General features: G+C 42.6%; 2 protein-coding genes across 4 annotated transcripts in view; one reads left to right on the top strand and one right to left on the bottom strand.

Annotated features, from left to right (window-relative positions):
* The window catches only part of LOC144063891 (uncharacterized), a 15,854-nt gene extending 12,916 nt beyond the window's left edge, over nucleotides 1-2,938 (top strand). The window contains exons 7-8 of one of the 2 annotated variants that reach the window (XR_013296652.1): nucleotides 648-713; nucleotides 2,092-2,932. Coding sequence is in view for 1 of the 2 variants with exons in the window: in XM_077585854.1 (XP_077441980.1) it covers nucleotides 648-653 (6 nt within the window). In the remaining variant the exon portion in view is untranslated. Of the gene's footprint in view, nucleotides 1-647 lie in introns of both variants that reach the window. The other variant, XM_077585854.1, reaches the window with a different exon arrangement.
* LOC144063885 (uncharacterized) overlaps nucleotides 1-26,308 on the bottom strand; it is a 51,490-nt gene extending 25,182 nt beyond the window's left edge. The window contains exons 1-3 of one of the 2 annotated variants that reach the window (XM_077585842.1): nucleotides 25,981-26,308; nucleotides 12,861-16,355; nucleotides 10,434-10,508 (exon numbers count right to left, since the gene is read on the bottom strand). In XM_077585842.1, coding sequence (XP_077441968.1) covers nucleotides 10,434-10,508; nucleotides 12,861-15,694 — 2,909 coding nt within the window. In that variant the 5' untranslated portion in view covers nucleotides 15,695-16,355; nucleotides 25,981-26,308. The remainder of the gene's footprint in view (nucleotides 1-10,433; nucleotides 10,509-12,860; nucleotides 16,356-25,980) is intronic. The other variant, XM_077585844.1, reaches the window with a different exon arrangement.
* Between the last annotated feature and the right edge of the window lie 1,138 nt (nucleotides 26,309-27,446).

Genomic DNA, 27,446 nt, shown 5'->3' with positions numbered 1-27,446 from the left:
TTGGATTATAAAGATCTCTTTATCTTTATCTCTATCTTTATTTTCTATATCTATCTGTCTCGCTCTGTCCATCTCGCTATGTCTGTCTGTCTGTCTCGCTATGTATACAGTATATATATCTATATGTATGTGTATATATATGTATATGGATAGATCTTTTTTTTTAGGTATGTGTTAAATGCTTAAATAATCTCCATCACTGTATAAAACACCCATGTCGCATGTTTTGTCAATACTGAGCAGCCCTCGCAGATACATAGTCCTCACAATGTCGTAGTTGTGAATAACTGACACTCTGAGGACAGTGTATTTATACACTGTGAGTGTAAAATAAGTTTTCAGGGCTTGGAGTTACACATACAGTCCTCACAATTCATACTCTGGTCAGGTATGGATTCTCTGAGGACTGTGTATTTTCTTGTTTTTGTTTCATTGTGAAAAATAGACGTCACCAATTTACACAAACCTGTAGTGCAGAAGGATTTATTTATTTATTTTTGTAATGGCAAATAAAATGAGTTTGCATTCACAATACTTTAACCTATTCATTGTTCTGTATGTACTGTAACTGTGTACATGCACAGGTACAGTCTTGTGTATTACTAAGAATTGAATTTTATATGTATTTTTTTCTTCATGTGTACCAGGTTTGAACTGACGCACAACCTGAAGACATAGCTGAAGACGTAGCTGTCACAGACAAAGTTGACCAGGTGACGAGATTTCTTTTTGAATATTGATGTTGAAATCAGTTTTCAGAAGAAAGACGTTAGGAGTGAAGAGTGTAGAGTAGATGCTAGGGCTAAACTATATAACTAACAAATATAATCACAACAATTGTTTATGCAATGTGTATTGCCAAGACGTTAAAAATACTGTATCCAACAATACGCTTGTATGGGACTAAAATTTCTACAAGTCAACATTAAAAATATCTCAAATTGAAGATTTGTTGGCAGTTTGGTGATTTAGATTATGCACTGTAGTGATCTTTTTTTCCCATTAATTTATTTATGGTGGATTTTAGAGGTGAACTCGCTATAATTTTTTTATTTTTTTTTAAACAGAAGTGTAAACATCAGGTAGTTTATTCACTTGTATCAAGCTTGGATAAATGTGCTTTATGTTTTGGACCTTTCGCTGCACTAGAATGGACTGGCATGATGGGTATTTTATCTTGTGTGTTATTTGTATCTGCAATGGATCTTTGTTTCACGCAACCAGGATTAATAGTGCAGGCATTTTCATTGAATGAATATAATTTAGTCAAGAGGATAAATTATGACCCATGTTTATACCGCTGTCTTTAGTTGCAAGCAGCTAAATGTTGAGCAATTGTCTCAATCTTAACGACTGTCTGACTCAGTAAAATAGAAAACGTCTACTGTAACTGAAGGACTGTATCACACAAGACCCGTTTTAGGGGCAATGCCATAGATTAAGCATATTAACTATCCCTCTTGTTAAATGCTTCATCTCATCTTTCGAATAAATGTGGTGACTAGATTTATAATAATCTTTAGTACATTATATGCACAAACTTTAGGTTCTAAATGCTTTTCTAGTTTGCTCCAGCATTTGGCACATATCCCGTTGATTGCAAAAAAAAAAAAATGCAAAACTGCTTGATGATGAAGACCACCTATCTTTGGTAAATGAACTTTAGCACATTAGCCCATCAATGGCGGGAGCTACTTCTGCCGCGAGCGCTCGACACTTGTCTCAAGCTTCTACTTCGAGTGTAACATCACTAAGTAACAGCAAAGTAAAGCTAGTAAATATTTATGACCACCCGCCAAAAGGAACTTTAACCCGCATCCGGCAGGTGTCAATTTTAGAGCCGCTGTATATATGCACATGTATGTGTGCGTCTACTGTATATATGGATATCATTGCTGTCCTGTGAAAAACACGTTTCCATTTTTAGGTCGCGGGCTGCTCTCCGGTAGCGATCCTTCTTGGCGGCACGGCTTGTATCACGGTGCGCTTTATAGTCTGGAAAATATGGTGGAAGTGTTTTTCACAGGACAGCGACTATATGTATATGTATGTCTGTATGTATGTAATAATTGTTTTTGTTTAAAAAATTAGGTTGCTGATGTATCCAGTTCAAGTGAGGATTCATCAGCAGAGGAATATGTTCCAGATTCTCACAGTACTTCGGACACTTCCTACATTGAACCTGTTTCAGAAATTCTGAAATCCGAAGGTATTCCAGTAATGAGCTGAAAACTGCTCATCTTTAAGATGAGAGGTAGTCATGTTTTAAAGAATAAAATGTTCAATGTTCACTGACTCTTTTGCATCTGGTTTCATGTCTAACTTATCCATTACAAAGATGTGCTTGACCTAGATAACCTGTTCACATAAGAAGCATTGTTTTATTAACATACCAGTTTCAGTCTGTCCTAAAGTTGTAACATGGTGCTCAAGGATCAGGTATGACTTTGCATTTCACAGTATTGTTATGCACAACAATGCGACCTTATATCAGGTAAGTCATTACACATCAATGTCATTTCAGTTTGTGTAACGCCAGAATGCCAGAACTTTCAAGTCACTTCAGTGACATGGTTGCTGTGTGTTGTGTAAACTTTGTCCTTGTAATGTGAGTTGGTCCTCATAATTACCATTTTTGCCATGGGCGTGGCTTATTTAGCTCATTATCTATGTCCTCATAATTACTGTTTTTTCAGGTTTTTCTTTTTTTTGTGCGTTGAGTTTTTTCAAGTTTTGAAGTGAAATTTCCCTGGACGACCCCAAAAAAAAATTTGGGGTGCAAGTCCCATCTCTCTGGCATTAGCGGAAAGGGGTGTCCCCGTAATACACAATTAAACAGGTTTGGAAAAAATGTCCTCATAATACACAGAGGCAAACCTGCGTGTGTGTGTGTGTGTGTGTGTGTGTGTGTGTGTGTGCGTGTGTGTGTGTGTGTGTGTGTGTGTGTGTGTGTGTGTGTGAATGATGCAAGACCAAGCTATCTATTGGGGGAAAGGTCCACTCTTTCTGTATGTGAAATGCCGCGTTCCCCTGGATGAATCACAGACAATGAGGAGCTGTCAGCAGCTTCGGGCCAATGTTGGAACAACGTGAATAGCATTTGATGCCTTAAATGCCTCCCTGGGCCACTTTGGAAAGTGAATGAATGGTGTGATGGAAGAAGGACCAAGCTGAGGGGGGAAGCAGATAGAAGCAATCAAACCGACTATCGACCTATTCAGCCATCCATTTACACATCATCCGTTCATCCATCCAGCGGCTACCGTCCATCAATATGCTCACGCGCTTGTCTGCGGATCGATCCGTCATCGTGAGTTCGTCCGTCCATTCGGTGAACGACGGTCCAACGTACGAAGTTTCGAGGTTGGGAAAGGGGCAGAATGGATGGAATATGTTTATTTTACAGTATTTATCGATGAACCAATTTGTCCATAAATTCCTTCATCCAGCCATCCATCTTGTAGCCAGGTACCATCCCCGCCCGCTTAATTATAAAAGCCTAAAAGCCGTTGTGGTTAAGTTTTAATGGTGATGAATATTTGACTGTGTGAGGAGTACAGATCCGGCGGATTGAATGGAGGAATGCGTGTCGAGAGGAAAAAGTGCAGCTATTGAGAGTTAACCCAGTTTCCTTCCCGCACTTCCTCAACTCCCTTTCTGGTCTACGGCAATCGAAGGGCAGCGTGCGAAGAAGAAATGTCGTGTCAGTGAGGATGTGCGTCAGGAAAAGTTGATTCATGACGGGTGTGTGGTAAGAGTGGCTGGGGATGAGTCGCTACTGTAGGCGCTGTCACAAAATGTTCATCGACATCACTCCCCGTAGATTTTGCGTGAGTCGATAAGCGCTGGTCCTACGTGTGTTGGAGGCCCGGTGAAGGAGTCCTCTGGCGTACCACTGCTGAGCTTGGCACGCATATGCTTATCAGAGCTGTATTTGACAAATGAGACACTCTCCTAAAGTCCTTTCAGGGTGCACGTGAGAGCCTGAGACGACCTGCCAACTTGGAGCTTCAGTTGCAAAGAGAAGAAGAATACTTTCGCAGTGAAAACTTTAACTGAGAGAAACTAGACTTGAGTATCTCCACTCCTTTCGATCTAAGACAAAACTTTATGATAGTGTTTTTGGTTCACTGGGTCATACTGTAGGTGACTGTGTTTTGGGTTGGGTCACGGGGTCATTAGGTTATGGATGTATTGCAGTTGTCCCTTAGGACCCTTATAATGGTAATGTGATTATGATGATGTTTTAGCCATATTAGCCACTCGTAGTTGGCCACGTTTTATGCAGTTACTATGTGTGCTGTGATGATCGTGTGATAATGTGGTCAGTTGTTATGCGGTTACGTCCCTTATAATTATAATGTGATTATGGTGATGTTTTAGCCATATTAGCCACTCATAGTTGGCCTAGTTTTATGCAGTTACTATGTTCCATGTGATGATCATGTGATCAGTTCGTATGTAGATGCTATGTCCTTTATGATGATAATAGATGATGATGTTTTAGCCGTAATAGCCACTCACAGTTGGCCTAGTTTTATGCAGTTATTATGTTCCTTATGATGAGGCAGTTTCATCGGACGTCACTTGCCGGTCGGTGCGCTTCAACTAGGTATCCCAAATACCCATTTCCCTTCACTGCGTGTGCAAAAGATTTTGCTATGTGTCAAATTGAAATGTGCATTATCATCACCGTCAGGACACCGTAATATTAGCCTACCGCCCTATAATACTCTCTGTACAGTGTGCGCAGTCACATTGTTAGCTTTGACTTAACGTCGTGGGCGGTTTATTTGTGCGGCCTGAGTTGCGATTTCAAAAACAACATTTCTGGAATCGCCCCCTCTGAAGCCTTTTCTCAATTATCTCCCCCTCAGCCCAGGCGATGACGGATTGCCTTTAAAAAAGAGAAAAAGGAAAAGCACCGGGTGGACTTTTACTTTGGCCGCAAACGTCAGGTCCTGAGAGTCATTAATCTACGTGCAAGCAGCTCGCTCGTGGATCTCCTCCAGCCAAATGCGTGATGGAGCAAGCGAGTGAGGAGGAGCAGAGATAAAGCAGCAGAGTGCAGATCTGATTAGGCTGCACTCCGCAGGGATTAAGCACAACAGCTCCTTGTTAGGCTCTACTTTACTCTCACGTTGGCCATTAGCAACAAGAATGATGACACCGCGGGGGTGGGGGCGGCTTCGCTAATTAACTCTCCTGCATGGTCACACAATCGGATTTTACATATTAATACGCGATCAATGCACCACCAGTGCCCAATAAATAGTGTTGGACGCGTCATGCATTATTCTCGCCGTAATAAGACGCTTTTTCTTTTTTTTTTAAAGGCTAAACAAATGAAGTGTTCAATTAGAGAGTGATTCCTTCTCGGTACAAACTGTTCAAAATGTAATGTTCTGTTGCCAACTGTATTTGCATGCAAAGTGGCATTAGCATTTTTACATAAGTTCTGCCCTAGAAAGAAGGCCAGAGAACAAAGGCAAACCCTTAAACACACTGCATCATCGAGAGATGTAGTGTTCCTCATTTCCTGCTGACATTATTCAGCTAAAGAGCTCCTAGTAGCTCGTAGTACACTACAAACTATAACACCACTAATAAACACTGTTCAGTTAATATCTCTCGGACAAAACTGAACTTTATTATCTTGTATTGGAACTCTGGATTATATTGTACACAGGGGGGTGTATTGTGTTTTGTTAATGGTGTCTGTAAGAATCTTTGAATCTCCAAAACCATCACTTTTCAGGAAACCCCCAAAACACATTATAAGAGAGTAAGCCATTTGCAACCATTTAGATTGGTCAATAATTTCTATTAAAAAAAAGAAGAGAGAATTAATATCTGACCAGACATTGTGCATTGACTATTTGTCAATTGTTGAGTTTATTTTCATTTACAAAAGAATTGTGGCATTTTTTTAGGGACCATATTAGATTAATGTTTTTTCAATTATTTCAATGAAGAATATTGATTTGATATGTGCAAGAAAAATGAGTGATTAAAGTAAGTAAAGTCAAGTTATCAATAGGGATGTAACAATAACGGCGATATCGCCATATTAAAACTGCCTCCATATCGTCGTCATGTCACGATTTTAAAAGCAGCACATCTGTAGAAAAAAAAGTCAGCTTGATTTCCATTTGTGCAGTTCTAGCACCCTCTGGTGGCTAATTTTTTATTGAAGTTTAATTTTCACAAGGCATGTTTTGGCCCTATTATGTTTAAAATCGATGCTAATGGTCAGATGAAGGGGAATGTAATATGCTTGTGAAGCAAGTCAATTGAAATAGTAGGTTGTCTATATGCATCCATTATATGCAAAATTGTGGGGGGGGGGGGGGGGGGTAGTATGAGCTCTTTTTTTTTTTTTTTACAATATTGTTTTCTTTTTTATATTGCCAACCTCTCTACAATATCGTGATAATTATCGTATTTTGACCTTCATGAAAGGAGAAGATTAGAAAATTTATATTAATTTCCTGCATTTTTAAGGAAAACTCCCATATTGGGATATATAGGTGTTTCTTCAAAATTATCTGTCATTGTTTTTATTGGGGAATTTTATTAAATCAAAAGTACAAGTGGTATCTGTGACTACTCAAGAGTTGAGTACATGCACTGGTATTGGTCTGAAAAAAAAAGTGGTATCGAACAGCCCTACTTTTTTAATTTTTTTTAATTAAAAACTGCTTTTGTATAAATAAGGGAGACATGGACTGTCCAAGATGCAAAATCATAGCTGAAATTTGTTTCCAAAACTCAAGAAGGATAAGCCGTAAAGATGGATGGATTGATGTTTTTCAGGAGCTTTGAAGAAGTTGTGTTGCATTTGATGTGCCAACTGGGTCAAACTGGGGTGAAGGCAACATTCTGGTCTGCAATCACTCGCATTCCTCCAAACTCTCCCCCCCCCCCCTGTGGGAGCGTTTCATCTCCACTCACTTTTTCTTTTCTTTCTTTTTTTTCTTCTTTTTTTTTGATGGAATCTGTCCTGTTTGATATTACGGCTTCTCCATCCTGTTGTTGTTGTGGTTGTTTTTTTACCCGACGCTTTTTTCTTCCCCTGTTACCTTGGCCAAGCAGACAATCCGCCCCATGGTGCATCAGAAGGAGGCTTGACAGACGACCCAGTGGAATCGTCTCATCTGATCCGTGAAAGCACGGTGTGATGATGATGACTAATGTCTTATTAAGGGAGCGCAAGAAATGCTCCAAACTGTTTCAGTCCACATGCGTATATTATTACTTCCTCAAAAGTGATGTTCCTGCTCTGTATTGGTTCCATCTACTGGGATGAATGTCAACTTAGTTTCAAGCTGAGAGCTCTCTACACCTCTATTACTACTGCTTCTCTTTTTTACTACATCCAATTTGAGATATCAGCACTGTATAGTGACAGTGAACTAAACTCAGCAGTGAACAAATCTTCCAAATCTGCCACTCCCAGTTGAAAATTTACTGTCAAACTTAACATCAAACAAAGAGAATTTTACCATATGCATTATCAAAATCTTTTAGTTCTTCTTTAATGTCCGCTAGCTTGTTACTAACATTTAATGGGAAACGCTACAGACATTTTGTAAGGAACAAATATGTGAACGAAATTACATTTTTATGCGGGAATGTGTTATACTGCCACCCTGTGGCCACGTCGTGTCAATGGAACTAATCATGATGAACTGTCCCACTAATCATTTTCTTTTTTGTTTGTTTTTTTGTCAGTCAAAATATTTCTTTGCATGAAACTTCTCCGTAGCACAAAAATAAAATAAATCTCACTGAGTAGATCCGGGACAATAGTGTGATCATATTATGGTTGTCCCAATCCAACCGACGTGATTGGAAATCCCGATCACTTGATTTTCAAATGATCAGCATCGGCCGAAAAGGAACGGATTTGAAAAAATTCTTAATGTGTAAAGTCAAGAATAAAATATTTTATTTCTTTATTTGGTTTGAACCACTGCTGATTTACAGCCAAACAAAAATGGTACTGCTTTGGGACAACTTTATTAAAAATAAATAAATAAATACTGAGATAATTGAGACGATTTGTTCTTTGTTTTTCTTCTTCTTTTATTTCATTTAACTGTGTATCAGCAGAAACGCAAAATTAACTTGAACTCGGTCTTCAAAAAATGTGAACAGGACATCCATCGATCATATAGCAAGTCGACTCAGGCGAACAATTTGTTTGCCAGTCAGGCTAATGTCAAAGACATGGCATAGCCGTAGGAGCCATTTATATTAGCATGCCGGATAATGAGGCGACGAGCTCGCCGCTAAATCTAATTGCGCGACGCAATCAGTCCGACTCGTGTACCTGCCACTTTCCCCCGGACTCTGTTAAGAGGATGGATGACGAACCCGGAGCTGTTCATTATATTTTTGTTGCCAAAGTGCGTTCTAAGAGTTATGACATTGTTTGTCTGGCATGTATTCCCTCTGAGGTGTCGAGGTGAAAGCCTCAATCACCTGAGTCATAATCAAATTTGCCTGTGCTAGTTGTGTGTGAGTCGGCTCTCTCTTCCCTGCACTGCTGTGTTCCACACTAATGACCCTATTTTGTTTTTGAGTTGGTGGTCCTAATGCACCGGTGTCAAACTTAGACTCGACCCTCCACGTGTGCCTGCCTCCATTTTTCCTTTATTTTTATCCAAAACCAGGAATACAAATTACAAGAACTAAATAAGGGTGATTATGTAATCTAACAGGACGATTATTAGGGTTCCCACGCAGAACATATTAAGCAAGGGGCAAGAAGTAAGGTTAGTAACAGCCTCAGTGCTCAAACAAAACGCCTAGTCAGTCATATAGGGCAGCTCAGCATCGCACGAGACATGGCGGTCAACCGTCGAGGAAAACCCGGTGCTCCTTGCGCCACAACCAGCTAGCTAGCAACAAGCTACTAGTGTGGCCAAACACATTGCGGAATCGCTCCTGAGTCAGTAATCATCACTTCCATGGCGGCGAATAAGCTACACATCTCAAAAGTATCTGGGATAATTAGCCAAGCTAATTGTTAAGATAACCTAAGACTGACACGGCTAGCGCGTTTACCACTGAAATTAGGCGGTTTGACTCAATTTTTGTCTATGTCTCTCGGCTGTCCTGGGAACGCCTTGGGGTCCCGTCGGATGAGCTGGCTGAAGTGGCTGGGGAGAGGGAAGTCTGGGCTTCCCTGCTAAAGCTGCTGCCCCCGCGACCCGACCCCGGATAAGCGGAAGAAGACGGACGGACGGACGGACTCAATTTTTCAGAGACATCTGGCTGGATAAGTATCGTTCTCACCAAGGAATGATAAGAAAAGACGGAGAAGCCAAGCTAATTGCTAAGCTAACGTAAAACTGACAGAACTAGCACGTTTGACACCGAAATTAAATGCTGGAACCGCATCAAAGCGGAGAACATCCAATTTTTAACAACAAAAAAAGCTGACAAATAAGGTGTTTGGACTCCAGAGAGAAATCTACTTGCTAAAAATGACCAAGCTTTCTGACACATGGCAGACAATTTTTTGTTAATTATTTGACAGTTTGGAGATTTCACTGCAAAGATTCAAGACATCCTGTTCCACATGTGGCCTCAGAATATAACCAAGCTTCCTCCATTTTAATTAAAATGCTTCAGTTTTATCTCATCTGACCAAAGAATTTCCTCCCAGAACCTTTGTGGCTTGTCCACAATTCTGCCTAAGTGTTCATAAGGCGTTTTTGCAACTTAGCTACATTTTTCCTTGATTAGATTAAAATTCCACACACACATCTCGGTGTGTCTCAGGTTCCACCATAGATACTCAAGCGGGCTGTGACGGGGAGATGCGACTCTGCGCCCGTCGCGGCGATGAAGCCATAAGACTGAATTCCCCAAACGTGATGTGATGCGCGATGACAGCGCGATGCACAATAACCGCGCGCCGAGACACGCAATGTGCTCTCGTTGCCTTAACATGTAACTTGAGGGACGCAGCAAATAACCACGCTTAGGTTGAGTTTACACTTGCAGGTCCAAGTGTCCAATTCCAGTGGAATGTGTATGTTCTTTTTTTTTTTTTTGTGGTGGTGGTGGTATGGGTGACTGTTTCTATGTCCACTTTAAGTGACACCATATGGCATAAAAAACCCACACAAATTGCTTTTACAACTCATACTGTATATCAAATACATTTTCCCTATTGAAATGAATTATAATGCAATTAATCCGTTCCAGCTCCCCCAATAAATCAATATCCGATACGTTTTGGATTTTTATCTACATTACAGAAGGCCTGAATCTGATCTGAAGCTCTCCAATCACATGTGCTGTTTTTCTGCCTTGATGCAAATCCCGAATGTGAGCAAAAAAATCTGAATTGTGTCATTTAAAACTCGCAGCATATATCCAACTTTACACACATAAAACACAAGTGCATCCACACATACCTGTAGATGATACATGCGCAGTCCCTGCAGGTCCCACAGTTCTCAATGTCCTGACCGGTTCGGTATGAATGTCTTCTGTGGAAAAGCATTCAGATGACATATCAGGGGTAAAAGGATGAGTGTGTGTGTGTGTATTGTGTGAGTGAGAGGGCCTGTGAGAGTACATGAGAGTGTGTGAATGAGCGTGCATGCGTACTCTTATCCCGACTGAGCTAACACAAAAAAAAAAAAAATCAATCCCCTGATCATTTTTTAATGAACGCTACTCAGCCCAACCTCCTCCAACTGGCTGTTACGTAATCCATGAGTCACTACATCACTCCGGGCATAAAATAATGCTTATGAGGTAAAAGTCAAGTCTGCATGCATTAGACACAGCCTCATCCCCACGTTCCAATGCCGGAGCATAAAAAGACGACGAGAAGCCGCAACGATGCGCGCTCGGGATTACACGCCTCAGACGCCATCCGTATCTCTCATCGTGTTGCGGCGATAAGGCGTCGGCGATGACTAAGAAGCTTAGAGTAGATTAATTAAACGATGATGAGAGTTTAGCCACGTCCCAAACCGCCGACGCCAGTTGGAGACGCAGATTTTTGCGTGGCCAGCCGACCCTCAGAAGGCCGACGTCTGATGCGTCACGATTTCTTCTGTGGCATGACTGACATGAGAGCTCGTCAAAATAACTACAGATGCTCCCTCTGCCCCAACCCTCCGTGCCTCCTGCCTGGCGATATTTCATGTTCCTCCTCTTGATGCTCAATCTGCTCCACCGCCGTGTTTGCCTTCGGGGGCTCGCCATGCTTACATTGTGCTCGGTAGAAGTTGGCTGGGATATAAATAGTTGAGCGGGATGGCAGCATAGCTTAGGCACAACAGATGTCTATGGAAAGCCGTTTGAGCGTTTATTGGATATCCTTGATATCCGGCTTAAGGTCCCTGTACTAACTAGAATGGTCTTTGTCCTCACTACTAAAACAATTCAATGTAGAGGTGCAATGATTAATTGTCAATTAATTGATTGTCAAATGAATTGCTAATTATTTTGATAATCGATTAATCGTTTAGAAACCTTGTTTACTTTAAAATAGTCCTGATCCCCTAATCGACAGATTAATCTAGAGATGTTCAATACCACTTTTTTTCCAACCAGTGCGAATACTCAACTCTTGTTGACTAGTCACCAATACCAAGCACCGATACCACTAGTACTTGTGATACATAAAATGCCCCCCCCCCCCAAAAAAAACTTTTTTTTTTTAAATGACCTATCCCAATATAGCATTTTCCTTAAAATTGTATGAAATTAATTGAAATTTTCTATTTTTTTCATTTCTAAATCCTGATTGTGGTATTGGTACTCGTTCATCCCTAGATTAATTCATCGATTATTAAATAATCGTTAGTTGCAGCCTTCATTCAGGCTGTGTCTTACTAGCAACACATTGTTTTCAAATCCAGGCACGTTAAATTCACTGAAGAATCAAAAGTTGATGATTACATTAGTGTGTTTGTCTCCCTGACCGTGAGAAATTAGTTGCCACGGAATGAAACAGCAGGTACTCTGGCGTCACACTGGCGTTGACTTTGCACACTCGCAGCCCTTCATAACTTATGTATTCCTAGCGAGTTTTCTTCACGTCGGGCTGCAGACGACCAGATGGCTCCCTCGCGCAACACCCGGCCCCAAGCGGAGAGGCCCCCGCTAGTTCGAGTTTACAGCTCCATTAGCCCGAGGCGTCCGGTCATTTATTAACACCTTGAAATATGGCTAAGCTCCTCGTTTGACCTCAAGCTTAAACGCTAAAACCTGGACTAACCCTCGAATTAACTCCCTGTTAAGTAAGCTTCTTTGACATTCTTGTTGATGTTACGCTCTAGCTCTGTGAAGGATTGTAGACAAAAATCCTGGATCAGCTATCAAAGCTTCTGTGAAACTATGAAAATAATAGCTTTATTCTAGCCTGAAACGGAGGTTAGGAAAGTTGAGTAGATGTCACGATTGTTTCATCATCCAATCTGACTGAAATCTCACGCTATGTTTAAATAAATGATAGTAATTTTGCTGCATTCATGGTGTTTACTTTTAAAGTACGTCTTTCCCGATGATGGCATCATTCTTTCCCAAGTAAAGCTTTCATCCAGACGCCTAATGTGTTCATGTGAACCATCTATTTTCTCTCGCACATCCTCATTAGGTGTCATGAGTGAGCTGACTTTGGGCAAAGGTGCTTGGGGTGTGTTGGGAGCTGCGAGGAAAGGTTGAGTACCAACACGGAAAATACGGGAAAAACAAACTCCACGTTTGGAGGCTGGAACCAACATCTGAACCTCAAACCTCAGAACTGTGAGGCAGACGTGATAACCACTCGCTCACCATGCTGTCCATGTGTTAATGTGAAGCACTTAAGTAAAAATTTGCCTCACCCGTCTCGCTCAGCCTCCTTCTTCTCCAAATCTTGAATGACATCCAGCAGGATCTTGATGGTATTCTGGCTGGTCTCCAGGACCCCCTCCAAACTGTGGAGATGGTTCTGCAGGCTGCGAATATCACGCAAGGGCCCATTGGGACCCAGGAGCTTCTCTGTCACTCGGGCCGGGTCCAACTTACACTTGGCCCCGGACACTAACCCTCCCAGAATCTCCTGTACCTGTCTCAGCGTGTCAGCTTGGGTCGGCGTCAGGGGCTTCCCCCCGGAAACGGCACAACCCTTGGCCCCGGAGCATCCCTGCTGATTTGGAGGGAGAGCGTGTTGGCTGTTGGGAGCGTTGGCTCCTGCGCAGAGCATTTTGTGTAGTATCCCAAGCTGAGCCTGGGCTGAGCTGAGACAGCTGGGCTTAAAACAGGTCTTGGCGGGAGAGGGCGGCTTTTCTCCCTTCACCACACAAACTGGCGGAGTTTTAGCCCTGTGCTTAGGAGAGCTGGCACTCTCACAGAGCTTCGGCGGGTCTGTGCATTTTACAGCTTCTTTCTTCTCTTTCTCCTCATCTTTCTCCTTCTTATTGGACTTGTTCTCTGCCCCGAGCACGGGTGTTCGGACTGCAGCCGCCGGCGGGTCATTTCCTTTTTTACGTGGCGTGTATGGCGGTGGCGGCGGTGCAGGGGGTGGGAGTCGAATGCCCCTCTTATCCTGAGCATTTAAGGGGGTCTGAGAGGGAGGGGTGTATGGCGGTGCTGCTCGAAACGAGTACAGAGGAACGGCTTTTGTCGGCGTCGCGCAACTGTGTGCATTTGGAAGATTGACCAGTGGTTGCGGAGATGTGCACGTTGTTAATTTGGGGACTGGAGACGAGAAGGGCGCTATGCCGATGCTGACCGATGAGGCGTTTTGCAAAGCTTGACATGGAATGTTGCAGTGAGCTATGGTTTTTATGAGTGTTGTACACGAAGGGGTAGCAGGATTGTGGAGAGGGCCTGCTGCACGGTTTGTAGTGTAATAGGAGATGGAGGTGCAAGACAAAGCAGCTTGTGTCACAATAGTACATGGTGTTTGATTTGGAGCCGGATAGGCATTTGGTGGCTGTGGTTGAATAGTGGTTTGCTGTATAGGGCCACATGGAGCTACACCTGGGTTATTTGCAGGAGAAGGGGTAAGACAGGTGAGGGTAATTTGTGATGCCTTGTTTGGGGCAGGGGAGGTACAGTTTCCAGGAGGGCATGCTGGTGCTGCTGGCAATGGAGCGGAGCAGACGAGCGGTGCACTTGCAAATGCCGGTGGTGTCACGTGGGTATAGTATGAGATGGGATGTGAGATCACAGTGGGTGCAGAGCAAGAAATGGGCATGGCCGCCAAAGGAGGTTGGGGGACACTAGCTGGCTCAATTGATGAGTTGCTCGATGGCTCAGTGCATTCTTCAGGGCTCTGTGTTGGTACGCTTGTAGGAGGCGGAGATGTACAGTAAGGCACAGTAGTTATTTGTGTGGGGGGAGTGTCCTGTATCCCATTTGGCGGTACAGGACTCTCAACTTGAATTTGATCTAAGTTTGGTGATTCTAGCGGAGGTGGAGAAGCACAAGGGCCGGACGTTTGCGTCTGGTATGGTTGATGGTCTGGAGACGAAGGCAAGGGAGAGTCTGTTTGTATCTGAGTAGTGCGCTGTGTAGCATTTAAAGGGAGGGTCGAATTGGAGACGCTGTTTTGAATCTGGACTGCCGACTGTTGTTTACCCTCAGTTTGACTTTGTGTAGTGCAATATTTTAAACGGGCAGACGAGCACTCGGTTTGAACTCGCGAAGCACAAACTCTGGTGTTTGAATGTGGCAGGGTTGAACAGGGGCTTTCAGTCTGAGTAGGAGTGGTGCAATAGTGCACTTCTTTTCCAGGATCGCTCGTGGTCCTATTCAGACGCTTTCTCCTCCTGACCAGTGAGGGAGTGACACTGCCCTGCCGCTTGGGGCCATCTCGGCAGGATGCGATGGAACTGTGGAATGGCTCTGTGTTGTGAAGAACTGATGGAGGACAACTGTGCCTGGAGTTTTTTGTGACAGAGACGGTTGATTTCATGTCCACCTTGGATGATTTCGACCTCCGTTCAATCACAGTTTGATCCGCTGGCCCTTGAGGACCATTCAGATCCTTGGACCCCAGCAGCGCCACGTGGTTGTGTGAAAGGTACTCATCCTGGGAGTCGTGTTCATCGTCACCATCTATGCCCAAGGAATCTCCCAGGCTGTGGCTACGAGTGTGCGTGGCGGAGAGAGACTTTTTCAGGCATGGCGAGGTCTGGATGGCTGTGCTGGTGCTTGGCTTGCGCGTCATTGGCAAGGTCAGGGAGTTAGTCTGTGGAGGTGCCCAGCATCGACGCGTGGGCCCTGGGGTCAGTGGATGGGGAGGGGCCCTGGCCAAGAAAGCAGCCACGACCTCTATTGTACTAGCCATGTCCCCACGCACTGCCCCTACCACAGAGGTCTGACCAGGTAGGCTCTCTGTTCGTGGTCCGTCCCTGTCCCCCCATGCTCCTTTGGGGGACTTGCTGCTGTGTTTGCGCAGAGGATGAGGACTATCGCAGTCTGCTGTCGGCCTCTGGTGGCTGTTGTTCTCGCCCGTGCCACTATTGCCGCTGCTGCTGCTGCCGTCCTCCAGGTCTTTAAAGCGGACCTGGTGGGTGCGGTTGCGGCGCCGCCTAAGGCGACTCTCAATATCTGGGGAGTCACGATTGAGCAGGACCGAACGCACAGTCATTGTTCCGGACTTCTCTGCCAGGGCACTCTTGCCGTTGGTTTGGCCCGTCAGCAAGTGGTTGGGCTCTTTGCTCACCATTGCTCTTTGCTCACGCTTCCCCCCAACATCCAACAACTCTGCGGGCAGTCTGATGTGACGCAAAAGGCCCGGGCGTATCAGTGCATCACCAAGGGCATTGATTTTCCATTTGCCTTATCGGCATTCATTAAGTGTCTGCAGTTTCAGTTAACTGTCTTATGGAATAACAAATGTCATTTTTTTGGGCTCGTGCAGAAGTTATCCCTTGTCTTTAACCCAAGGATAAGTCATATTCACAGGTTGAGATAATGAAAGGTCAAAAGGGAGAGAATAAAGTCTTTTATCTTTTACCTGTAGAAAAATAAATATATGCAATATAAATATTCTTCACACTGCGGCATGTCTTCTGTTGCTGTTGTCTCCCATTCTTCTGCGAGTAAGATCCCAGAGCGACTAAACAGGGAGGATGCAACCTGTCCTTCAGTTTTGTGTCCATCACATTTGCCATTCGACCTCTCCAACTGTGTTGTCCTCCGGGCCAACAGGAGGAAGGACAGCCAAGTTATAGACCGGACCCGCTTGGCTCTCCATCACGCCCTGCGTCATTCAGCTTTTGTGGCTCTCACTTCCTTGGTTTTATTGCCCCTCTTCAAAGCTTTTTTCTTCTCTTGGCCCTTCTTTCACTGAGTCATTTCCTCGTGGCTCAATACAGTAGAAACTCCTATTAAAAAAAGAGACAAAGAGGGAGGTGTGAGAGACTGTAATTGTTCCCATATTATTGCATTTCCATTGAAACACAGCACGCTTCTTCCTCAGCATAATGAAGGTAGATAAGGTTGGCAGCTATTTTAAAAATGCATGAGAAGTCGGGTCAATTCAGAATGGAGGAAGAAGAGATCAATCAGCCGATGTAATGACAGGGTGGAGGTGGCAAAAGGAAAGGCTCGACTACCACAATGGGGGGGAAAAGGAGATTGTAATTAAGGCCCATTCACACCGACTGCAGGCGGCACTGTTTATGTATGTGTACTAATGTCACTGTGGCAGCGCTGACGTGACTCAATGCAGCATGTTGTGATATCTTGTCATATCCCTCACATGCGTGCGTCGTTCGCAATTTCTCCTTTCCGCCATGTTTGGGAGTCAGCGGCGGCGCTTCTGGGCTCCTTGATGGTGCGCTGTGCTGACACCCTCTCTGAATCATCTGCTTGCCATGTGACAGTCTGTCCGCCACGCTCGGCCGTGCTCTCGTCACTCCCAATTCGACACCGTGGCCTTTGTCTATGCAACACTTCCATTTTACGTCCGTCTCACTGACATTTGGCGGGAATTACAAATATTTTCCTAACTTAGGTAGATACAGTTAAAGACGTATCCCACTGAGGGGCTAACATTTGCAATGCTAACCTGAGCTGGGCACTTCCGTTAATTATCATTTCCTGTCTATGACGATGCCCATCTTTCGCCGAGTGCACAATTGACACGAAGTCTCATATACACAAACTGAGCACAACTGAATCACGTTTACGTCCGTCGATCGGGGTGAATAAGGGGTGGTGAGTCATAAAGCAATCGCCAAATATGCGGAAACACCCGGCGAAAGGTGGACCTCGTCATCGATGGGAATTGACGAAACACTGCAACAGGGAACGAACCCTGATGTGAGATCAACATTCGTTAGCATCGCAAATGTTCGCCCCTCAGTGGGATACGGGCTTTAGTTATGCGTACTTGAGTATTTATTTTTCAGACACACCTTGTATTCTCTACATTTGAATGTCGATATCTGTGCTTCCTACCTGCCGCCACAGATAGAAAATAAAGACATAAGTAGAGCGAAGTAGTCAGCCGTGGTAGAGATCTTTGATTGATTGATTGATTAAGCTCTTATAGCAAATTTTTAAAAAAAAAAGTGAACCAAGGAGCATTAACGAGATATATAAAAGCAAGATATCCCCAATAATTGCCTTATTTAAGACAATTGCTGGATGTCAGCTCCAAGAATGACTTGTGGTGAAGTCCTTTGTTCGCCTAAACTGCCAGGAACTGCTTCAAAAATTCTATATCTGATTTTTTTTTTTTTTTTTTTTTTTTTTTTTATCATTACACGTAAGGTGTATATTTTTTCACTTGTCATCATTGGCTAATTTCACATTCTTTAGTTATTGTAGTTTGCGTGCTTCAAAATGCACTCAGTTCAAAAGTAAAGAAGTTGATTCAGTGCTTCTGCTTTTGCCAGACTCTATTTTTTACACAAGTATCAACACTTTTACTTAAGTACAGCTTGTGAGTACAGTTGTCACCTCTGCCGGCCGATAACCTTTCGTAACTGACAGGCTAATTCTCTGCTCCCCTCCTCTCGTTTGTCTGCGGGTGGGGTAATTAGTGACGCCTTCGCAGCTTCCAGGTCATTTTGAGAGCAAGAGAGGAAGCGACACCCGAGGGCCTGACACGTTTATTTACGCTTCTCTCTTTCTCTCTGCACCTCGCAAGGGGAGCATCTTTGTCACATCCACGAAAAAGCACACTTATTGGGATTAACAATGATTAAAGACGCAGCCTCGAGGCCAAACATCAAGCGCACGCACACTCATATACACTAATGGATTTAGGGATGAATGATGGGGATTCCTGTTTATTTTATGTTCTTATCGCCGATGAGCCGCTTATGATGATTCACCTAGACTACTAAATCATCCCTGGGTACAAGGGCGAAAGTATACGAGGAGCTCATACTTAGCAAGGTTAACCTGCTTTGGAGCAACAACAGCAATTTCATAGCAATCGCGGTCATTTGGTCTCGGAATAGCAGAGTTGCCATCATGTCGATGGTATGATACGAGAACACCGCCTCTGTCATTGCCATGGCGACCCCGCATCACCCACTTTAATGGGCCGTAATATTGGCGGAGCAGCAGGAAATGATTCTCGTGTTGCGCCAGCGTCATTGCGACGTTAGGTTTTAGAGCTGTGAGCAGTGCTTGTGCAAAGCTCCAATCCGAGGACATGATACTTTAATTGGCCCGGCTTCTGCGACTTGTACCGCATAACAAGGGCATGGCGAACACCCGCGACACACATGACACACACTTGACCATCTGTCGACTGACAATCAAGAGTCTTGTCAGCTAAAATCAGAGAAAAACAGGAACCTGACATAGTGAGAGGCTGCAATGACTGCCGGAGGAAGGAACGCAAGGAGTAGCAAATAGAATAAGACAGGTCAGAACAGGTCAGTGCTACCAGTTTTATTTTTAAAATTATGTGCAGCCATTTTGTGCCTCTGTACACAAGTCAGAGCGCTTGTCTCGATCACATGATATGATGGATGAACAGGACAGATAGATAGAAGAGGAGCCGTCCAAGAAGAATACGTCCAATTTGGGAGTTGCGCTTAAAAACTGTCTGCATATTTTTGCTCTCTTTCTGTAACACCTTAAGATGCTACGAGATGGCACCAAAGCCCTGCTTATTAGGAAAGTAGTAACTCATGTCAAGGAATTATTGTTAAGTGTTGCAGCTCAACTGAGAGACTAAGATCTTTGTTGGAGAAGAGCTAAGTCTAGCTTGGTTTATTAGTGGAAGTTACGGGTCGTCTTCATTGTATGGTAGTTTTTCTCAATTATTTTTGTTGCACCCCAAAAGGGAAGAAGAAAATATTTCACACCCCAGCATTGATTTGTTGATAAAAATTGTTATAAGTACACCTCTGTAGAGGTGCTAATACTCTTTGTGCTCTCTGAAACAATGAGTGTGCCACCGCCACCTACTGTAGTAGATGTGCAAGTACACTTTTTTCTGGGGTCGCGTGCCCCCCCACCCCCATACCCTACAATGACGTTGCACCATGCTCCCCTCTCCCCTAAGACTGTTGTGTGGGTATGTACACATTTTTTCACTATTTTTTATATTTGCCAATTGTGGAAAACACATTGGTGGTATATTACTGATTTTCTAATATTTTTTTCAGGTTAACCACCCCCACCCCCCACCCCCCAATTGGCTAATAATTATACGCTGATTTTCACTATTCGCAGGCTGGCATGGTCGCAGATATTTACTGTACATGTTCACTTTCAGCGCATTTTTTCAAATTAGTAATTCATTTATTTTAATGATAATATATAAGAAGATGTTTGAAATGATCTTTAAGTCTTCTGAGAACATAGTTTGTTATATAGTTATTTATACTACAAACTACTAGCGAGTGACGGAAGGGCCTAGTCCCAAACTTGCACTAATAGCTGGAATTTACTGTAATTATGACTTTACTACTGTATGAGCATAGGTTCCGACTTGTCTACAACGGGTTTGTTACTGCTGAAGGAACGGACTCTGTCAATAACCAAGGACTCCGGATAAAAAAATAAAAAATAAAATACTACCTCCCTGTAGGGGGAGTTTGGCCAACCCAATTATTCGTGGCTGCTGCTTTAATAGACAAGCCTACTGACCTTGGATTTTTTACTTTAATCTTTCGTGGCTTCAACCATGTTGCCGTCCTTCTGATTTTTCATTAATATCGCATATCTCTCGTCTTCTCGCTTTCTTGTAAGGAAAAAAAAAACCCTGTTTCAACCTTCACCCTGACAGATTTGCCTCTGAGCCTCCATCCCGCCAGTCACATGGCCATTCATTCCCCTTCCTCATTCCCCACGGTGTCATCCTCATCCTCTCCTTTCTATCTTTCTTCCATCTTCTTATCAGCCATGCCACTTGTATCACTCTTGCTCCCGCCGACGCTACAACGCAATTTCACATGAACCCCCCCTCACCGCCCCACCCCACCGCCACCACCATTACAACCTCCCGCTCCCACCTCTGCGCATTTCCTCCCTCGCAGTCTGCAAAGCGCCCTCCAGACCAAAAAATTTACGCTGACAATTTAATGAATGTGGACCCCGTTAATGGCGCCCGGGCTGGCTCCCGCGGCCGAGGCCAGCCCTTCCCTACATGTGACATTTTCATGTTGAGGTTTATTGGCAGACTGGAGATAAATCACTGGGCGGGAGGAAGAAGGTGTGCAAGCGCATAATGCCACAGTACGGCTCATAACTCTCCGAGGTTATTATTTAAGCCTCACCACAGCCTGCTCGCCTGCTGCTTACCACTCACAGGAGGCTTTTCTGTCACCGTTCCTACTACCGATGCTATGAGGTCATGTCTCATCTCCCTCAAAGACTCATGTTGCGCATTTAGAGTGAGGGCGGTCGAACAATTTGGCATTGGACAAATTTCCACTATTTTTGCAGATCATTCAAATGTCTTACAGTTCATTCTTCAAAATAAAGGCCGTAATTATCCTTATACATGACACGTAATCCCAAAGTCCCACTCGCTCTGGTCATATTCAGTGAGTGAAAGCTTAAAGGTCTTCAATTTGATCCAAGTAGCCTTAAAGAATCTAAAACTCTTATTCCTCGGCCGATATTAGCTCTTTTATACAGTAATTTGTAAAAATCGGCTAATAAAAAAAAATAATAATAATTTTTTTCAAAAATAATAACTTTTATGTTTATGTTGCAAAAAATACTCACAATTTTCTAATTTATCTCTCGGTTGTAAATTTGAGGGGAGAAAAATACTAATGCGTTATAAAATACTATAAAGCAATCAACTGTTAAATGTACATTTTTAAATTAATTGATCAATTAATCATTGATCTGAATTTTGTACTCCCAAATATCAGAATCTGCATTGGCCTAAACAAAAAATCCATATTGGTCAGGCCCTAGTGAACAATATTGATGATGATAGAATTCTTCATCTTTTCCTTTAAAAAGGTAGGAAACACTAAATCGTCAATATGCAGCATTCCATTTCTCCACATCTCATTTCTACAGCTTTACTAGGAAATCACTATGTGGGGAGACACATAGTTTAATATGTTTTATTGGCACGCTGGTCCCCCGTAAGTAGGTATGCACCTATGAAAAATGATATGACATGATAAATGTATCATAAAATATTCTGTTGACCCAAATAAGACATAAGAAATTATTACAAATCATTTTGTGGACCACCAATTTGAAAACCACTTGTCACACATTTGTAGCGGGTTAAAAGGTGCTGTGTGTTCCTTTGTTGTGTTAAAACAACCAAAAATTGTCTTGTCGTATCATCTGGCCATGCTCTGATTTGTCAGACAGCGTTGAGATTTGGAGGAGGCGGCAGCTAGCGGAAGAGGAAAGAGAGGAGGTAGACACGCTCGGTTATATTTAGTGACGTTGCGAGACCAACCGAGAGAAGTCCGACCAAGTGTGATGGAGGAGGCGGTAAAAGACAAGGCAAGCACGGGAGGGCGGGGGTTCCACAAAGAGGAAATGTCACGGCTCGGGTTCAGCGGAGTGGTAAATCAGGAGCATCAGCGTGTCAGGGCGTTTAAAGAGGAACTGGAGAGGAACTAAGAAAAGCTATATGATCAGCGATCATACCGGCGATGGCCGGCAAACGCGCTGCCGTCGCAGGAATTTACAACCACGATGCAAACGGAGCCTTTGCGTCGTTCGAGATGTGCTTGCAGATTGTTATTTTGTCAGCTCAGCATTGTGAAGCCTCACGGGGGAGGTGGGCTTGTTTTATTTGACACGTTACAACTGGCAAGGATGTTGAAAGGCAAAAACTGCAAGGAGGACGAGTAGGCATTTCGAATGTTAGAGACGGGTTTCATTTTTTACGTGTTCACGCTTGCAACTAAAAATTCTTGTATCTCAAATCATCTTTACACATTGACGTGGATGTTATTGCCATTAATCTCTTTCAACCTCTCTCCAGAAATGTCACTTGGCCTAAAAAAGAGAGAACTAATGTAATTACTATAAATTAGCTCATTCAAACCCAAAAACTTATAAATAATACTTTTTCCTTTACTCCCCAAAACAGATTTATATATATTTTTTTATGCTAGAGCATACAGAAGGCTTTGATACAGCTTCTGACATGAAGAGGTCGCTTAAAGCAATGGTCGTTATTACAAAAAAACGGCCAGCAGGTGGCGGCAGAGTATAAGAGACCAGCCAGGGCCATGTTGCAACAAGCTCTTTTTGCCAGTGTTTTTGACAGGTTTGTCAATAATGATGAAACTTAGCTCTATTCTAATGCTAATTGATGCCAAACGTAAACAGATACAAATATACTTTTTTCCCGATGAAAGAAGAGACTCTAATCTTTCTTTTAGGTTCCATGTTTTTTATAGAAATAGTACAGAATGTTCTGTGGATCTTGAAAAATCTGCCAAAATGGTAATAAGTAATAGTAAAACAGCCGGGAGCGAAGGGGATTGCTTCAATGAAAATGACTGGGAGTGATTAATTAAGTACAACGTAAAGAATTCAACCATTTTTGCCACATTTTTTGCTTCAATTCAATGACTAGGGTGCTGCTTCCTCTGGCGTTCATGTTTTGACCACCATGGGTAATTGATGCCTCCCTCAAAATCTGTATAACTACATATATTATTCGTTTAAATACCCTGTAAAGTGAATTCAGAGATTTGTTTCTAAATATAGTTGTTGGGTCGAAAGAGCCACTAAACCTTTTTCTGGTCGCTGGCAAACATTTTATGTGCAATATGTTCATAGACACCTTTCTATTTAAAACAATGATGAATGAAGTATTATTAATATTCCTCTATCTCAGCAGGTGCCGTTGTGGCCTTATACCGCCCTCTGATGTTGACTAAAATTGACATCACACTTCCTTCGGGCTCACATTGCGAACGTCACCAGGTCAATCCCAGAAAACGTGACCTGTGTCGTTCACAATGCAAAGTTACTTGTTACCAGTTTGCCACAAGATGGCACGAAAGAAAGCACTACTTTTCTATTAGAAAGAGCTTGTACCCCGCTCTACTCAACACCTGATTGGTTAATTGATAAGGAGGTGTGGCTTATGACAATAGTTGCATGTTGAGTGTTCTTTCTCTCAACAGTTGCAAGCCAAGGGAAAGTTATCGAAACTAGATGGGAACATAGCGGAGCATTTAGCTACTGAAAAAGCCAAATGTTTCCCTCGGGCTTCTCACGGAGAGAAAAACAGAAGCGTAAGGAGAGTGATAATTGGAGCACTCCGGGTGAATGCTAATGACGCCGCGTGTCTTCCGCGCGTCTGCATGGGCAAATGTTTGCGAGCTCAACTTTGGCTTTGAACATAACGGCGGATAAAAATCATTAGATGTTTCACACGCGCGTTGTTTTGCAGCCAAGGAGTTCAAATAGTTTTAATTTGGAATCCTGCAAATAATGGATATCTGGAAGGTACGACAGCAATTTGGCTGAAGAGGTTCCTACGCCTTTGTAGCGTTTCCACACATGCTGGTTGTTTTTCTTGCCTCGCTGGCACACAACTTCACATCTTTACATTTTAAGATTTGTGTTTATTTGTCTCTGGATGTGAAATAACAGAGGGTTGCTTGAGCGACAGTTCTAATCACTCTGCTTTTCCCTAAGGAAGTCCAGATTGCTTCCAACTTTTCCGGGAATGTGAGTGCCAGCATAGATTTGTCCCATCTGTCCGCCGTGGACCAACAATGGCGTGTTTGATATGAAAATCCCATCCTAAGTGGGCTAATGGATTGTGACGAGCAAACTTTGACAGCACGAGTCAATGTTTGTGCCGAGGAAATCCAAAGTCAGCTTAATCGTTTGATGTTTACTAGGCGGCAGATTAATTGTTCTTTTTGGTATTTTTCTAGGAGTTTGCCCCAGTATAAAACAGATGCTGTTTGTGTTTTTTTTTAGCTTCTATTTAGTAGACGGAGCAGTTTGTGACCTTTGAACCCCTGTGGAAACAGCCTCCTAAGTACCGTATTGTTGTAATGTTAAGGTGACGATCTGCATGTCTAAAATAAAATGAAGTTACATTTTAAAAGTCGATAAATGTCATGAAAAAATTAGGGATGTGAGTATCAGGTATTCGGCGGATACCAGGCCTTATTTCAAGGTATCGGTACTTGCGACAGAAGCCGATACCAGTATTGGCTGCCCTCTTCACAACCAGGAACTAGAAATTACAAATAAGAAGAATAGGATATTGCCATTAATTTCATGTGATTTTAAGGGAAAATGGAATATTGGAATATATTAGTCTTTCTTTAAAATTTGTTATTCTTTATATATTTTATTTTATGTATCAAAGTAGCAGTGGAATTGGTATCGATCTGAAAAAAAGAAAAGATGAGGAAAATTACATAACTACATAAAATAAATTAAAAAACAGTGTGAATGAACATGAACATTTCAAATTAATTTAAAAAATTGCCAAATCAAAAAAAAACTTGGCAGTCATCTGAGAGATGGTAAGATCACACAGAGATACAATATCGTGTAAAATGAAAACTAGGGGACCAAAAAATGTTATAGATTAAAATAAATTAAAAAGATTAAAAAATAAATTTTTTAAAAGATAGAAACATAAAAGAGGAAGAAAGTAAGAGTTACTAGTGAGATTTTTGGTGTGAAATTAGATATAAAGCAACCACAAATTCATTAAATTTAATTATAAAATGTATTAGATTTTTTTTTTTTAGTAAGCAAAATTAAGATCATATTAATAAAATACCAACTTAGAATCTATGTCACATTGAAAAAAAAAGTTTGTAAGTGGACACAAAAACTGATTGTAATTACATATTAAGCACCCACAAATATATTTATATAGTTTAAAATATTATATTATATTATGCTGTATTATATTTATTATATGGTAGAAAATAAATACTAAACGACCCGACTACAACAAGCCAAATGTACGTTTACAATCAATTGTAAATTAAACATTTCAAAAGGCACTCCTCCTTCCTAGCATAGCGTATACACACACATGCACACACGCCCACACCATATATAATATAATAATATACTAATGGGATTCCCTCAGTCAGTGTTTTCTCCCCCTTGTGAAACTTTGTGGCTACCCCCCTTTCTAAACATACACACGTGCACACACACGCGCACAGACGCAGTGACATATATGCAAGGGAAGCACAGTGCAGAAATCTGCACCAATGGAAGCGTCTCGCTCGTCGGAGCATCCCGTAAAGCTGCACAGTCTCAGAAAATAAGACCCACATCTGCAATAAAGTCAGTCCGTCCCCGGTTATCTCTGCGCACACGCGCCAACAAACACAAGGCAGCAAAGCAACCAGTCTACGAGCACATGACCCCTCTTGTGGGAACAAAAAATAAATAAAAATCCAGACGCATGCCAGTGATGCCTTTGATTGAAAACATGATGGAAAAAGCACACACGCACAACAGGGGAGCAAAAGATGCTAATTGCCCAAACAAGAGGCTATTTAGTGTAGCCGAGCTTATCGCCACGGCGATGCCGAACTGAGTCACACGTACCACATCTCTCTCCTCCTCCGGTCCTCGCATCCCTCCGGCGTTGCTCGTTATTCCCGCCGCCGCCTTCTTCCGTCCTTCTCCGGATGTCTCTCGTCTCTCTCTCGCACGATGTCCCCCGCCCCCCCCTCCTCCTCCCCGCCTCGGTCTCCTCTTCACGTGGGGACCTTGGTGGGCATCCCTGGGAAGCTGACTGCCTGGTGGTTGGAGTGCTGCGAGTGGAAGTGAACGGACAGGAGGGGGAGCAAGACGACAAGAGTGAGCAAACAGGCAGTTATCCTCTCATGTGCTCAGCTGCCCCCTCCTTCCTCTCCCCTCCTCCTCCCAACATCACCGCCGCCGTGGTTCACCCCCCCACCCCACCCCACCCCCCAAACACCCCATTTCACGTAGCTCCGTCCGTCGTGACCTCCTCTCGGGTGTCGCCATGCAAGCCTCCCCCTTGTGTCCTTTTAAAGAGAGGGGGGAGGTGGCGTCGAATTAAAAAGCAGAGTATGTAAAGATGCGGGGAGGGAAGAAGCAAGTGGGGGGAGGATGAGGGGCAGGGTATTTGGTTTTAGTGTGTGTGTGTGGGGGGGGGGGGGGGGTAGAGGAGGAGCTTGGTAGGACTCCAAGGTCAACCGGAGAGGAATGCGGAAAGGCCAAACTAAACATTAAAGAGAATGACACATTGTGCATTTAAAACAACAACCAAAAACTTTGCTTTAAGAATGACCCCGCTAGCTTAATGCTAACATCGTTGAAATGCTACAGGTTAGCATCAGTCACAATTTTAGAACTCCGTAAGTAACGGATATTTGAACACAAATGGCTGCGCAACATGTGTAGACAGAAAATATGCTAATGCTAACAGGTATAGGCTATACAGTATTCTTTATCCTCAAATAATGACAAATATTATAACATTTTGTTGAGCCACTTACTTAATAGTAGAAGAAGTACAACTATTCTTCGTCATTTGTATCTGCATGATTGTATTATACTGCCTCTCAGTGGCAGGAACTGTAATAGAAGCAGCACATTGAATTGAACTCATGAGGCACAAACTGTTTAATTGTTTACATGCTGTATTGTAGATTGTTCTGTATTCTATGTTTTTATAGAAAACAATATTATAGAATGTTGTCCTTATTTCCCATTAAAAACACAAATATATTTATTATTATTATTTTATTTTTTTTGTTACGAGGGAGGCTGCAACAGATTAAGGGCATTTCCATTTAATCTGAAGGGGAGGTATGAGATTCGAGATTTACTGTAATTGTACAAGTATTCGTGTAGTGGATGAGTGCCTTTAGATAATGTTTTATTATTTTTTGTCATTAAAAAAACGAATTGAATTCAATTTTTTATGTACTATACATTTTTATTTTATATCCTAAGAAAGATTACATTTTAATGTAATATATTTTTCAATTAATTAATATATTTTTTTATTGTTATAATTTATTTAGAATTATTTATTCTTT

This window comes from Vanacampus margaritifer, chromosome 14 (genome assembly GCF_051991255.1).
Source record: "Vanacampus margaritifer isolate UIUO_Vmar chromosome 14, RoL_Vmar_1.0, whole genome shotgun sequence".
NCBI lineage: Eukaryota > Metazoa > Chordata > Actinopteri > Syngnathiformes > Syngnathidae > Vanacampus > Vanacampus margaritifer.
Note: the sequence above shows the minus strand (reverse complement) of the source record. Positions and strands in the feature narration are given on the sequence as shown.